The sequence below is a fragment of the Saccoglossus kowalevskii genome, chromosome 3 (genome assembly GCF_978046115.1).
Source record: "Saccoglossus kowalevskii chromosome 3, keSacKowa6.1, whole genome shotgun sequence".
NCBI lineage: Eukaryota > Metazoa > Hemichordata > Enteropneusta > Harrimaniidae > Saccoglossus > Saccoglossus kowalevskii.
In genome coordinates, this window is record NC_140643.1 from 13,323,528 (window position 1) to 13,340,544 (window position 17,017).

The 17,017-nt window shown below is 35.2% G+C and overlaps 1 protein-coding gene across 1 annotated transcript; it reads left to right on the forward strand.

Annotated features, from left to right (window-relative positions):
• Positions 1-2,274: 2,274 nt before the first annotated feature.
• LOC100376159 (ATP-binding cassette sub-family C member 9-like) lies at positions 2,275-16,044 on the forward strand. The gene is made up of 30 exons (XM_085497294.1): positions 2,275-2,871; positions 4,518-4,754; positions 4,971-5,165; positions 5,291-5,443; positions 5,873-6,019; positions 6,565-6,699; positions 6,836-6,998; positions 7,107-7,147; positions 7,724-7,993; positions 8,125-8,310; positions 8,640-8,718; positions 9,276-9,381; positions 9,473-9,571; positions 9,696-9,861; positions 10,102-10,239; positions 10,344-10,560; positions 10,756-10,964; positions 11,269-11,508; positions 11,708-11,865; positions 12,390-12,482; positions 12,911-13,013; positions 13,329-13,442; positions 13,559-13,670; positions 13,751-13,881; positions 14,233-14,311; positions 14,544-14,652; positions 14,730-14,833; positions 15,216-15,349; positions 15,633-15,695; positions 15,811-16,044. The coding sequence occupies exons 1-30, from the start codon at positions 2,275-2,277 to the stop codon at positions 15,952-15,954; spliced, it is 4,722 nt and encodes a 1,573-aa protein (XP_085353420.1). The 3' UTR covers positions 15,955-16,044.
• The last annotated feature ends 973 nt before the right edge of the window (positions 16,045-17,017 follow it).

Genomic DNA, 17,017 nt, shown 5'->3' on the forward strand with positions numbered 1-17,017 from the left:
CTACGGGGTATTAAGCGCAAGGAACCTTGCATCGTCCGAATCGCACGGTTTGTTGGTGTCGACTCATTGCCGACGCGTAGCACGGTTGCTTCAAAATTCTTCCAGTAACCGTGCGTGCAGAATGTGTTGAGATTGTTTGCCAAACCCCCAAATCAGACACTGCATTTTTTCACCCAGTTTTCCACAATTTATTATGTCAACGTTACAGGCTTTGTGGAGTACTTCTTCGGCAAAGTAACAAATATGTATGTCGCCCATGTTTTAACAAAGTAATGAAACTGTCAAGTCCGAAAGAAAATCTCAGAATCTACTCGACTGATCGGTCAAGAATTGAACTGTTGCAAATTTCCGTGATTTGTCACTCCCTGACAAACTCATCTTTTTTCAACTAGCAATGCCTCAATTGCATGGTTTTGGTGATCGGTGCGGCTTTTTAACTTAAGTAACTGCGCGATCTGTTCTGCTTGGGTCGCCATTTAAATAACCCGCTCTACTCGTACTGTATTTTTATACACGACAGCTGATTGTCGCATCTCTCCTCTTTGCCATTAAGGGAGCCCATTCAATAACACTGTAGTGGCTCAATCTGCCAAGGGTTAGTTTGGAGGGGTGACCCGAAACAAACGTTCCTTGGCTGGCGAAGATGAAACCGTGGGTCACAGAAAATACTACAATGATGTGACTTTGAAAAAAGAAGTCCTTAAAAATGTAGTAGGACAAGCACGAGATCATGTTGTACAAATAATTCAATCATTAACACTAACTGCACGTAATCCTGAGAATTTTTATTGTAATTAAAATTTATAAATCATTATAACTATTACATATAGTTTACTTATTTAAGTGTTTAATACAAACTAATTACTAAATTATTTTTTTATTAACATATACAATGCATTTTAATTTGAAACACAGGAATTATTGTTTGGTACACCATTGCAAACAAACAGAATTTACATTGCCATCTCTCCTTTAAATGATAGGTTTGTACTTTTTTGCAGTTGCAGTTTTGATGATGTAAATGTAGATAAGAAAAAGTGATTAGATGTTGAACGTGGAAGTCAACAATCCTAGAAGTGAAGTTTATAAATACATTTGTAAGAAACAGAATATTTTATTTTCTCTAATTAATTCATACTTGAATGTAATAACATATCACTATAAACTGTAAAGCAAACACACTTATTTTTTCTAATTTTGATTGAAAGGTTTCATGAGCATGGTTATGAAGAGATATGGTTATATGTTGTACTATGAGTTTTCTAATGAAAATATATGTCGACCATGAATGCAGTTTTGTGCTTGATATGGCCGATGATCATGACTTTTGACCTGTGATGTCTTCATTGACAGTATGGATTTTTGTATTTTTCAGACCCCCTTTTTTATAAAACATTTTCTCATATTCTGTATATATTTAACTGTGACATTATTGTAAGATAGAATCAGTAACCGTAAACAAAACGCTTGCCTAACGGTGTAGGTCACACAGGTTAGTTGCTGAGACGTGGACGCTTTAATATCATGTTAACATAATCTGCCTTAAAAAAAAGGCTACTGTTCTTTTACAACTTTATTTGTTAATATGTCTCTGATGTTATCAGCGATAGGGCTGTATTAGCTCAGACAGTGACAGCCTAGGCATGCTACAAGTAGGATATATCAGGAATCACAGTATGTGTGATAACCCAAAAGTTAACATCCTTGATCTTTCATGTGTAATGAATGAGCGCCTCTGTTCATAATAACGTGACTATCATTTATCTTAGCAGAACAGTGGTTATGTGAATGATATACAAGGTTACTAATACATATTGGGGGAATGTAAACCTGTGAAAATATGGTTGATTAAGGCGCGAGAGTCAGACACGAATGATCAGTGGCGGATACAGCAAAATGTATTGGGGGGGGGGGGTCCAAGCTACGCTTAAGATATACGGACCGTAAATCGCAGATAAGCTATGCGTAATCCAGATGATACGAATCGTCATGCGTTTGGGGGGCGGGGCCATGCCCCCCCCCTGGCCCCCTTCTGGATCCGCCACTGAACACGATGAGGCTTACTGTAGGTGAACTTTGAGCGCTGTATATCACGCGATCGATGTGCTATCTAAACCATCTTTACAACTTCGGCCGCACACTCTCTTAAATCTGACATCCGTTTGGACTACCCTGAGACATTACCACATTACTGTAGTTATAACGAGACATCTTGCCTGCACAACCTCTGTCTTCAGATCATTTCATTTCGTTCAATCTACTCTGAATTCCACAATGGCTAAAAATATTACTTTTGCTTTTCCATGGATGTACAGATATAATGAAAAGTGGTATTCTGAGACCCTGGATCACCTTAGAAACGATTCAGCAGCTCACCTGATGAACTCGAGCATACATTTGACGTTCAGTGTGTTGTTTTTAATTGCTCTCGTAACACTGGGTCGTTTTACAAGTCTACGGCTGTACTACTCACGGGCGTTGATTCCATACCCAGGTCACACGATTAAGTGGTTATTGGTGATGTCTCTGTTTATAATTCTACTCTTTGCCGTCGGTGAGGGGATCCTAACGGACATTACCAGACATGACACGACGCAACCACATCTCTATATACCTCAGATACTGGCATGTATAAGTACCATTCTCAGCTTAGTGTATTATCATCATATGGAATACTGGAATCAACCACGATTAGCTTGGCTATTATTGACTTACTGGATATTTGCTATATTTGGAGAAAGTATCCATCTTGTTAGCCTCGTTGACGAAGTAGGGTTCGATGTCACCATCTTACGACTTGACATGTCGGTTATAATCTTAGTTATACACTGTTGTTGTGCCTGTGTTGAAATAAACATAATCAGATCAAAGGTATGGAATGTTTTTGAATAGGTCAAGGGTCGGGGTTGCGAATAATCTAAACATTAGCCCCACTCACGAGGGGTTTTGATCTCATCATATTACGGCCTGATCTTACGATTTTACTCTTATTGTTTATTGTTTGCAGCTTATTCGTTTGCAGAATAAATACATACATTATTATAACATAATGCAAAACATGTTCAGGTATCTATTAAGCGACTTGAACTGTTGTTATATACACCATTACTAAAGCACTATGAACACATACGAAATAAAGTGCTTCACTCGAGTACTCGTCCAGTAAGTACACTTAATCAATGCTAGGGCAATTTACCGGTAGAATTCAATTTATTATTAACTTTTCGTTTATCTTATGGCGTACTTCCAGTCAAAACTTTATCAATGGTTTGTAGTTCCACTGACCTCGAAACGCACAAGGGCAAATTGCCACCCATGTCAAATAGTTCGATAGGCAACGCTTGATAAACTGAGTGTCTGCTCTGTTACTTTGGTCTGTTGTCATAACGGTCTGATTGTTATCAGTGACAACCTGCGTAGCCATAGAGTTTACTATGTCGGCCTGTTATGTGAATTGCGATTTATCTCACCGTCGCATTCATTCATTCATTCATTCATTCATTCATTCTATTGCGACCGAAATGTCTTTTGCACATTGTACTTGACCTAATTAATCAACATTAATTGCTAAGCACATTTTGATCAAATAAACCATATCACCAAAATTTTGAGGACGTAGGAGCTAGTATATATGTATGCTTCTCATAAATTTATGTTTATTTGACAAAGTTTGAAAACTGTTTACGTTAGGTTTCAATGTCTATTTTAGCCGTGAGTAGATATAGTACATTTACTGGCGTCGCCGCTGATCCACACATTAATAAAATGAGTCCATAATCGTATAATTACAATTCACTTTGAAAACATATGTTTTATTGATGACATTTTACTTTTAAATTCCTTTGATTGTAAATGGCATCATTCATAAAGACTATTTTCAAATGTCAAAGTCCTCACGAATATTCAATATACTCGTGTCCGTGATAAAAGTTCGTCGACAAAACTATCCAAAGTTTCGTTGGACATTTTTAAAATAATTATTTTTTTTAAATAATAAATATGCTATGCAATACGGACATGGTATGGTGGCAACGTAGCTATTGTCGCTGGTTAAGGCATATCTTGAAGTTCATTGCTCATTACCATAGTATAAATAGGTATTACAAGTGATGTGTTATAAACACAAATACGACGGAAACGCTATTGCCTTGCTTTCAGATATGTAATATAAGTGAATACACTAAATTACAGTTAAAACGTTCTATCCGACATATGATTTGATGCGCGTTGGCGACTTTCAAGCTACAAATCACGCTATAAAGTGTATTTCAAGTTGAAATGATGTAATTAAATTGTCTGGCTTGGGCGACTACAACACTTGAAGCGGGGGAGGCGTTACCTGCGCATGCGTCAGATAGCCATAGCGTGTCATTGTTTACAAACAGCGTCTACCCATGAGCCTTTGCGTTGTTAGCGTGTTGTTATCATCGCTTGGGACTCAATTGATGAGGGTCTTTCACTGCAGAGATCGTCTTCCTATAAGTTAATTTAAATATTGTGTTTATTATTCCCAACAGCTTTTTGGCTGCTTATTCACAGAAAAGTCTTACCCGCTTGACTTGACGAAGAAGGACATGTATTTTGTCTATCATTATACAAATATACTGTCCCGTGTTGCGTTTTGGTCTTTGAATTGGATGTTTACTCTGGGATACAAGAAACCATTGCAGCTATCAGATTTGGGATGTTTACCAGACAATATGTCCTGTAGAAATATGCTTAAGGATTTTGTAACTGGATATGAGAAAGAGCGGGTGAGTGAAAAAAGCATAGTTATAGTCAATATATAAGTTATATACATCCTAGGTTGAGTTAGATGTAATATATATAATTTCCACCACATTCATATTATAGTTTTAAGTACTAGAATCGTGTTGTCATAGCAACTGCGCCAATATGTCAGTGTTGAGAATATTACCTCGACTGATAAGCATAAGTAATTTTGTTTTCGTTATTTTTGTTCACAACAGGAACGAGCAGTTGGAAAAAAGAATGGCGTGCCATCTCTTTGGCGAACGTACTTTCGTGTGTACGGTGCTACAAGCCTGCAGTGTGTGGTGTTAAAATTGATTGCTGATACACTGGGCTTTATACCACCTGTCGCCGTTGGGGGCGTGGTAACCTATGCATCTACACTCTATGGCGATATAGTGGCAGGCCCATATGTAAGTCAGTTTAATATTTATTAATCTCATGGCGTCGGTTAAACGATTGATCCATAATATTATGTAAACGCACATACAACGATGTATATGTATGTTCAATGAGGATGTTTATTTTTAAATTACAGACCACGTCGTATATCACAGTGAACGAGTTTTTCAGCAATGGATTTGTACTACTTGCAGTTATATTCTTAGCAGTTGTTGCAAAATCATTCTTCCAACAACAAGCACTAATTAAAACTGTTCTCCAGGCCGTTCATATACGATCGTCATTACAGGCAAGTTCAAGATCATATTACTAATATTCTGCAGGATGCCTTGTTTATTGAGTATTTGAGTTATGCAACTACACTGTAATTCCGAATTAATTGTTCCACTGTCAAGCATTTACTTAACGATTATATGAGAATTTACTGTAGTGAAGGGCAATGCTTATGTCGAGGTAAATAACTATGCCCCTGCTGATGAATACACACAAGGACAACGAATGAAAACAAACTAGCTGTATGAGGCGTGTATGTCTAGACCAACTCAATCCATGGGACGATACATGTTAAACTGGATATGCAATTTCAGCTTATTTTCTGCAAGTTCAATTACACTACTTGTTATAAACCTCGACGGCTTATGATTATGTCATTTTAGCCAGTATGAACCACTAAACTGAAATAGAAATGTGTAATAACGAACATTTCATTTAATTTCAGAGCTTCAGTTATGAGAAGTCCTTACATTTATCGTTATCTAGTAGTGATAGAACCATTGGTCAGATTACTAATCACATGTCCGTGGATGCAACAGCGTTACAATGGTTTTTTTCCTTTCAAGTATTCTTTACGACTATACCGTACCAGGTATGTCCATATTCTTAAATTATATGTGCTAGGCAGTGTGTGACGTCTGTTTGGTGTAAAAGACAATGTTTCATCTACTATTACATATGTAGGATTTTTAATTGGTTCAAAATATAGTGTATAGTTTTGACACAGTCAGTTACCAAGTATACGTGGAGATTAGTCCATACAGTTTGATATATTAAAATATGTGAGGTGTACATAGAACGAAATTACAAATGATTGGCCAGCTACACAATGTTTATAGTAGATAACTCCAATGCGAGACTAATAAACTCAGCGAAGTATTGTATTTGTTAATAGTACTAACCATATACAAGCAGTTTTTGAAGAAAAAAATAGCCAATCGTAATTGCCTAGCTAACCAGTTCGTGTTTCCTTTAGTTATGCTCCCAAATGCTATCGGTTTCATTGTGGCGGCTTTTGCAAGTACAGTATGATTGCAAAATGTTTCCGAAATTGAAGAACATGATGATAGTCGACAGCCGCTCGGCAGAGAGTTTGAACCTATCGAAGATTGTAATGAATAATTTTCTTTTTCCTAGCTTGTCGTTATTCTGACGCTACTATACCTTGAATTGGGAATAGCAGCTCTTATAGGAGCCTCAGTTTTCCTGATTGCCACGCCATTCCAATACAAGATTGCTAATATGATGTCGAATGTACAACAAACAGTACTGGTGAGTTTACAAGTTAATATTGGCATAAATGCGCACCGTATGCGGTTGAAACTCAATGTGTAAAGTTTTGGAACGCATTTACATTGTCTTTACATTGTCATAATCATCGGTTTAACACTGAATGTATGTTTTTTAGAAATATTCAGATCAACGCATGGAGAAATCAAATGAACTATTGCTGGGAATTAAACTACTGAAAATCTATGGGTGGGAAGAAGTGTTCTCTTCTGCTATTGAGACTGCGCGTACTAATGAAGTCAACCAAATGTTGAAATTAGGAGTCCTTATGATCATCACATGTACGTATCAACCAGCGTTTCATTTTACCCTATGCTCAGTGTAATCTTTATGGATTATGTTTGTGTCAATGACTACACTGACAATCGTCATTATGTTCCTTCTTGCAGCTTTTTTGTCTCAAGCATTGCCTACGTTAGTAACATTTATCGTAAGTAGACAAAACTAAGTACTGCTTGTTATTGCTGTTGCTAGCAAGTTTATTCATATGCGTTGTAATTTTAATATAGACTTCGAGATATTATCCATAAAAACTATTATTATACATTTGTCACTGTACCGCCATAAATTACAGCGTACCGCAATTTTGAGGTATTTTCATCCTACCATATTAGGAAACGCGAATTGCAAATATGGAACGATTACGCGCGTAAGCGTCCTCTAATAATAAAAAAACATACATGACTGCTCCCATGGTTTGACCGGATCCCACACAAAGAAGTTCGCTAAATCTGTTCCAAACGTTTTGGATTTCGGCATTGCAATGATGTATTCCTGGAAGGATAATATGTATAATAAAGTAAATACAGCTGCACGTCGGTCGATACTCACACTGTACTGTCTTCGTGCATACTTTGCAGTATTCTCGTAATAACTTCATATTATTTTCCGATACTTGTTTGTAGCGTGGAGCACAATAAAATATTTTTACTAAAACATTCGCTACGTAAAATCGCGCCATTGCATTTCTAAATGACTATTAACTGTATTTACTTTAATTTTACAGTCATTTGCGGTTTATTCAGCCGTCAGCCCGACTCCTTTGACACCAGAGTTGGCCTTCTCCTCATTGGCTCTCTTCAACCAGTTCGTGTTTCCTTTAGTTATGCTCCCAAATGCTATCGGTTTCATTGTGGCGGCTTTTGCAAGTACAGCAAGATTGCAAGAATTTTTTAATGTTTCCGAAATTGAAGAACATGATGATGGTCGACAGCCGCTCAGCAGAGGATTTGAACCTACCGAAGATAGTAATGAAAACGACGATGAGTATGCTAAGGCAAGTCACTCTTTTAAAATATGTCATCAACAAATTTATTGAATGAAAAATATACGTTAAAATATGAATGATTTTCAATCTGGGTTAAATGTAATTGACAATCAGGAATCTGTTTTCCTTCAATAATAAAGATCAGTGGTGACATCAACACTAATAATGTTAAGCAGACCTCAAAACGTAACGACTATCGTGATGAGAAATACAGAGACGCACTGTTGGATCATGGTGACATGCTATCATATGGTACATTCAAACATGGAGATTCTCATACGACTCAGTCGAAATCGACTGACCAGTCATGCGGCTCTGCTATAGAGGTAAGTCATTCTCTTCTAAATACAATTAAATGGATTGAAAAGCGTCATTGTACGATGACATTTGAACTAATAAATTGTACATGCAAAAACAACTATTACAAAATGAAATACAGAATTCGAATCATGGCAATCGCCTCACCAATGCAGGCAGCCACGCTGAATACCACGCTTCGCTCACTGGGTCAAAACACGTAGTTCGAAATGACGTACAGTGAACGGCGCTCACAGAGAATAGATGTTATGCACAGACCGAGTCTCTGACATCACAAACAACGTATATAAGTATGTAGTCATGGTTCTGATGAACTAATGTTTTATTTGCATTGTAGGTTGTAGACGGTAACTTCGCTTGGGACAGTGACGCAGCTGTAGCACTCTTACGTAATATTAATCTCCAAATACCAACAGGTAATATGTGGAAAAGTTGTGAGAAAAATATAATTTACCACACTGTACTAGTGTCACCAATCATTAATCATCGAGATACACTAAGAAGAGCTATTATGCTCATGACACATTTTGTTTAATTATTTGTCTCAAATTCTTATCAAATTGGAAACGCTCACTTGGTAATTCTAGCTGTCGTTCAATTAAATGGTATTTTTTGCGCTTGATTTGTATCAGTTCATCAAAGTTTATTTCAGTTCAACAATAATTTTGGATAGATGGAATCTTGTAAAAACATAATGTGTTCAAAATATTTCACGTGTTTCAAATTGTAATGGTGGGGAAACATACATTGAAAACATAACCGCATAAATTATCCCAGATCTCCCAAATGGCGTAGCCAAGTGAAATAATAATTTCAATTCCAGATCAAACCAAGTATCTGTAATATACGGCAGCGTACAGGAGTCAGTTTTGAAATACTTGGCTATGAAACATTGTAATTATATTATAATATTTTGATTTGAATATATGTCCGAGAAGCAGGTAACTCGTGTACGTGGATGGTTTATTATTAGGAACCCTGACAATGATCGTTGGAATGGTAGGCAGTGGAAAGTCGTCATTGCTATCGGCATTACTGTCGGAAATGACTACATTATCTGGAACAATACAATTCAACAGGTAGAGATATTTTAAGTAACAACACATCATACATCGTCGGATACAGTTTGATTTGATTAGCATCTGCTTCACTGAGCGCCTTATATTTCAGAGGAAGAAGTCGAATATCATATGGTCCTCAGAAACCTTGGCTACAAAATGCTTCCCTCCGTGATAACATACTATTTGGTAGCGAATTTGAGTATAAAAGGTGATATATTTTCTTATTCTGCACTAATACGAATACAAGTTACCAATACCGCATCATTAACATTAGCGTAACCCATTCGTGATCTGCTATGTTTTCATATTGTTTACTACCTACACAAATATAGATATCAGACAGTTTTGGAAGTTTGTTCACTGCAGCCAGATGTAGATATATTACCAGCTGGAGATCAGACAGAGATTGGTGAGAAAGGTATAAATCTCAGTGGAGGACAGAAACAACGCATCAGTGTTGCAAGGGCGTTATACAAGCACACGGATATAGTAATACTGGTAAGAAAAACATGCCAGCTATGTTCATAAACGGGTATTAATCATTGCCAACATGTTTGCGTTTGTAATCGTAGCGAAAAGTAATTAAAATTATAAATTTAATTAAATTTTAGGATTAATAACTGCATTTAGGTTCATACATTTTTCGCTAAAGCGACAGTAGTAGCAATTGCGTCATATTGAAAACTTGTTGTAGAGCATCATATTAAATGATTATATACATATTACTGCTATATGTAGGATGATCCACTGTCTGCTTTGGATGTACATGTTGGGTCCCATCTCATGAAAGAGGGAATTCTGGGTTTCTTGAAAGATGAAAACAGAACTGTCATTCTAGTGACACATCAAATACAATATCTACGCTATGCTGATCAGGTAAAAAATCCAATAACAAAATCAGACATATTCTATTATTAAGTGATATTTTTTTAAAACGTGTTACTACATATAAACCTGAGTATTGGTTTGTGCACGGTTAGGTTGTTGTAATGGATGACTGTATGATATCTAGAAGTGGTAATCTCAAAGATATACAGAGTAATGACCCAGATCTGTATGCAGAATGGCAGCAGACAATAACAATGATAAGCGAATCCGAGAAGGAGAGCGAGTCTGAAAAGGAGAGCACTAAAATGGAAAGAGATAGGTTAAAACAACAAATTTCCAAAAAAGAAGACGATATTGATGAAATCAAGGGTACGTCACAGAGATTTTTATGATGCGCCACATGATGTGAAATTCTCTCGCGCCTCAATGGAATGTAATCGAAACTGTTTTTTTTTATTAATTATCACTAATGTTAATAAAGGTTGAATGCAAAATAATATGAATCGAGTCATGAGATTTTAAACAACATAATTTAAATTGTATACCAATTCATGTTTTTCTCAGACGAGACTGGGACATTAATTGTAAAGGAGGAACGCGAGACTGGGTCAGTATCTTGGACTATTTATTTAGCATATGCAAAGGCTATTAGATATCCATTGGTTTTATTAACTTTGTGTGCGTATATCGCACAAGCTACAGCGCTTATCTTAAACAACTTTTGGTTGGCAGAATGGTCAGAAGCTGGAGAGGATTCAAATAACCAAACAATAGTAAGTTTTTACATTTTTCTTTTTATTTGATAGTGTATTTTACTGCAGTAAATCTGTACCTTGAATTTGACACAAAAGGTCGAATTTCAATGACAAAGTATATTATTTTAATTATTCTCTTGCCTATTTGGTTTTGTACTGTTTTGTTCGCGTTAATTATCCATTAGCTATCGGCATGATCGTCGTATAACTTGTCGACTGTATGTCAATAATGTGCAAATAACTTGTATATTTTATTGAATGCATATAGAAAAGTTCTTTTTAAATATATTACTATTCAAAATATTCTTATCCATGTACTCAGAACCAATTTGATGATGAATTGGATTACTACCTTCGTGGATATGCTGGATTTTCATTCACATATATTGGATTAGTGCTTATAGCAATTAGCTTCCAGATTATATTCTCGTTACTCGGAGCAAAACGACTGCATGTAAAACTTTTACGTAACATTGTCCATGCACCGTTGAGGTTTTTTGATACAACGCCAGTTGGACGGATATTGAATAGATTTTCAGATGATACAAATCTAATAGATCAGGTAATTAACATACTAAAATAATTACAACATATAAGTATACATTAATATAATGTAGTTGTAACGACATGTATTTGCAATGATTGAAATGTCTGTATGATGTATATACAACTCACCCTATCCACACACATTATTCCCCATTGTGAACTATCAAACTAAGTCAAAGCATTTAACAAATATAACTATATATTTGTATTCACAGAAATTATGGGTGACAATGTCTGGAATACTAAACAACGCGAGTCTGTGTCTGTCTGCTATAATTGTTAATGGCGTTGTTACACCAATATTTCTTGCCGTTATTACGCCTGTCGTCGTTGTATTTTTTGTGTTACAGAGTTACTACCTCAATGCCTCAAGGTACGACTCACGAGTAAAAATTTTAAGATCATAGCTAGTTCATATTACAAATCTGATTTGTCCTTGCACGCAATTTGAAAGTGTTAATCACCAACTCGTCACATTTAAAATGTCAAAACATTTTACGAATTATTGTTGACAAATATTTGAAATATGGTATAACCATTTATATATTGATAGTTTGAAAAAGTTTTTTGTGCGTAATTGCAGCCGATTGCTGTATGCACAATGTTGCTGTATGCAAATGAATAAAATGCGTCGCCTAGAACGCGAGCACACACAAATAACTATTCTAATGTTGGTTTCTGGTGGCACAAATGCATACATTTGATGCATACAGCTGAAAATGCATACGTCTGATAAAATAATATCAAAGTGTGCCCGCGTAATATCGTATTTATTAAACTCGTGTAGTAATTTTCATATTTTCCGAGACTTTGGCTCGTTTAATAATTACTAAATTGTATATCATCTCTATATAATATAAATGTACTATTATAACTTATTTGTACTTTTAATTCAAGGGAACTACAACGAATTACGAGTATAACAAGATCGCCAATATACGCACATTTTTCAGAAACGTTGGGCGGTCTAACCACTATACGTGCTTACAGGTAAAGATGCGAAATATTGTTATCATTATTAAGACATAGACGAGGATTTGTGATATCTCTCTGTTAATAATTAGACTAACTTAGCTTCATAGTAGTGAAATTCAGATCAAATTCACACATACAAGTGACACATACTGAAAGCAAACATTCGCGGGGCAACTTCCCAATTACTGTTTTTAATGCAGAATTCACACAGTTGTCCATATGAGGGGCCTAGAAGATATAATTACGAGCATATATACACTGTTGGCACATTCATGACATATCTGATCACTTGGTCGCTACAGTGAAACTCAATACATGAACGTGTTCTACGTGTAGAAATATAAGTCACTTGGCATTTGCCACGATATCATTAGTGTGAATCAGATATATATATTTAATATATATAATATATATAATAGAACAAAGCATATTTATTTTTACAGAGATGAAAAACGTTTCCGTGGTTATTTGTCTCGGCGAGTGGATGTTCACAACGTGGCACAAGTATATTTATCTATGGGCATTCGTTGGGTTGCCGTTCGTCTAGTAAGTTAATAATACCATAGCATAGCAATGTGGGTTTCATTATAATAACAGAAAATCACATGTTGAACTATATTGGAACATAAACATCAACATCAATTTAAACGACCTCCTAAATACAATATTCTAATATTTTGTTTTTGTAATATTTAAGTGTTTAATATATTCTAAAATAGTGAGTTTTATAAATCAAATATATATATATATATCAGCGTGCAGTATATATATATATATATATATATATATATATATATATATATATATATATATATATATATATATATATACTGCACGCTGAAAACATTTATGTTTACCCAGGAATGCATTGGAGCGGTGGTTATATTAATATCAGGTTTATCTGGATTGCTAGGCAGTGTGTTTGTTGGTCTTGAAGCAAGTTTGGTAGGATTGTCTATAACGTATGCACTTACTGTAAGTTGAACACTGTAGTGGTACGTGTCTCCAGACCTGTACTTAAGATTTATACATCTAATATTTATATATGTCTAGTGTAGCTTCATTAATAAACCATTGCGTTATTTTTTCAGATGTCCAACCATTTAACTTTCTTAGTACGTCTGACTTCAGATTGTGAAATGCAAATGAATGCAGTGGAACGAGTAGAATATTATACTAACGTAGAACCGGAACCCTATCAAGGTATGGTGTTATTTTTATTTATTGCTTTCAACCAACGTGTATAACCATAACAATTATTACACTATTTGATCACATAATAGGGATTTACGAACCACCACCCACCTGGCCAGACAAGGGAACTATTCAATTACAAAATATGTCCGTGCGATACGCTGCTGGTTTGAATCCTGTGTTACAGAATGTAAACATCACATTCAAATGTGGTCAAAAGGTAAGTGGATACAATTTACTACACTGAAGTGCACCTCATTACATTGTGAGTCTCGAACTTGATCGCTTCTATTTCCATCTAGACATCCGGGAAAGTGCTTATAACAGGTCATTGATGTAGTAGGTGGTTTCATCTAGTCGAAGTTTTTTTTTTTTAAAGACAAGTAGACGTTTCTGTCCTGGTTCGGAGCTCTCTTATATATCGTCTTGCATGATTCAATATACATTCCTGCCAGATTAAAGACAATTTGGGTTGAAATCAAACGTTTCACATTTAATGGCAAAATGATTTGTTTACAAATTGTGTGGGTGATCATAACACACAATACATTCTAATTCATTATCATTATAGATCGGTATATGTGGACGTACAGGGAGTGGTAAATCGTCTTTAGCATTATCAATATTTAGAATCATAGACATCTTTAAGGGTAGGTGTGAATATATAGCATTGTAAAAACTATAACTGTTGTTGCACAACATAAAGTCGTGTGCGCACTCGTATTGATTGATCCCTATATCAAATTAATTAGATATACAATTAACAGAATTGTTGATATCATTAGGATATCAACAGATAATTGTCATTATTGTTATACACTGTAAAGTCGGGTTATCTATCCAGGCGTATCCACATGCCTAATAGTCTTGTTTCCATTGTAGGTCACATTGTCATTGACGGCGTCGATATCTCAACCGTACCTTTGTTGATACTTCGCAATCGACTTGCAATTATACCACAAGACCCAGTTTTATTTCAAGGAACAATAAGGTAATTATGACTATACTATGTTTAACTTCCAACAACCAAGCGATTTGGAATTATTATATCTTATATTGTTATTAAAGGTTTAACCTGAATCCAGAATGTGACAGGACGGATGAAGAATTATGGAAAGCATTAGAGATTGCACAGCTGAAACAGGTTATAGCTGAGCTGGACATGCAGTTGGGTAAGTCTGTCGACGATGGTGGCGGTATGAGTCTCATAAATCATATTGAACAGCATGGGAATTTCACGCACAATTTAAAACACAACTATTGAAAGAGTGTTTATCGAGTCTCTGAAATAAGTCGTTAAATACTAGAGAAATTGAGAAAACCCACCCCCACAAAAAACAAAAAACAAAAAAAAAACAAAAAAACGGCGGATTCAGTTGCGCACTGGAAATAATTGGAAAGGTTGATCTAGCTGTATAACCATTAAACTTGTTGTATTGTGAACCTTAAACATCTCAATTATGTTGCAATCAATTCTAAATGCGTAGTTGTACGCGAGTTATGATTGTATGAATAAAAACATTATTACACCACACTATATGGTTTTTTTTACAGATGCTGACGTTTCAGAAGAAGGGGAAAACTTTAGTGTTGGTCAGCGACAATTAATGTGTCTCGCTAGAGCATTCCTCAGAAAAGCCCATGTTCTTGTCATGGATGAAGCAACAGCATCAATTGACTTGAAAACGGTTTGTAATTTATTTGTCATTTCACACGATTACATTTGCATGGCGTTTACAATTCTGTTGAAAGAGTTGATTGTCTACAGAGTGTTTTAACTGTTTGTATCGATATGGATTATCATTGAGGTGTTTCGTTAATTAAATTTAGAAGCTATGTGTCATGTATATATACTTATTTGAATATCATGCTACATTGCTTATCATAATATAAAATAAATATATATTGTTCACTATTGTATATTAATTACAAACGTAAATCTAAACTTAAGTGTAAATCTATGTTATACAGGATAATATTCTACAGAACGTGATTGCCACAGCGTTTTCGAATAGAACTGTCCTCACTATTGCAGTAAGTGTTTTGTTAGTGTTGTTAATATACCTGATATACATTCGTTTTAATGCTATTGTGTCATAATGGTTAATAGTTACGTGATAACAAATATTATATAACGGTATATTTTCAGCATCGTATATCTACAATTCTTGACTCTGACGTTGTACTTGTATTGAGTGATGGCAAGGTTATAGAATATGATACACCACAGAATCTACTCAAGAAAGAAGATAGTATGTTTGCCTCATTAGTGATGGGATCGTCTGATCTGTGAATATGTCTTTAACTGAGTATTCTTTAAAAAACAAAAAAAAATTGTTCTTTGTTTTTTATAATTAGATTAAAAAGATGTTTGCTGTAGAAATGTCAACACTATTGAATTGCTATTCCCGCTGTATAAGGTGATATTGAAGTTCAATCAATATGTCTGTCGAATAACTGTAAAATATTAGATGTATTTATAGTGTATATGACGTACGCTTGGAGCCAGAGAAAGCCACCGTTGGTGGTGATATACAGCTTTAAACTTTTTGGTAGCTCGGGCCGATATTGCTTTTTAGTATTAAAGGCAAATGAATCTAGTAAAAAGTCTAGTATGGCAAAAAGCGTGTACAATTTTCTAGTTACCAATAATAAAAAAGCTACAGCTCGAGGATGGAAGTATGTTGTTGCACTGTTTTATGATCAAAGCTTGCGATTAACAATTTGACGTTCAATTAGTAACGAAATATTTCTACGTCATACCCTTAGTATAATTATTAGAATGTTTTATCTACATATCTACCTAGTTGTCTTTTAGGCTGAAAATGTGAAACATGCAACAACAGATGATTACAGAAACAATAGCTTTGACTGAAAGTGTTTTTTACATGTTATTCTAATAACATGATTAAAAACACAATAATTGTGACTGAAAATGTGAACCATATATTATGGCAACAACTCACAGAAACGATTATAGCTTTGTTAAAAACAATGTTTTTTGTAATATTGAAAAAAAACATTATTTTCTTATCTTCTTAGTAACTAAACACATCCCAATACAATGTATGAAACTTTGTTACTGTTTTTTGTGTTCTTAATTGAAAACATATTGTGTACTTTTCAACACACTCAGTATACTCATTATTATACATCATGGCTCTAACAGTGAATCAGACTTGCCCCTTTGACGGTCGATATATTTCAGTGCTTACACAGACGTTACTATCGATCGATCTAAGAAATGCTGATTCACCATTGAGGTTTGTCAGCGTTTTCTCGGATACCCACCTGCAATCTATGAATAGATCGAACAACTGTAACATTTTTGGCTGACCAAGGTATCGGTCGGTCCC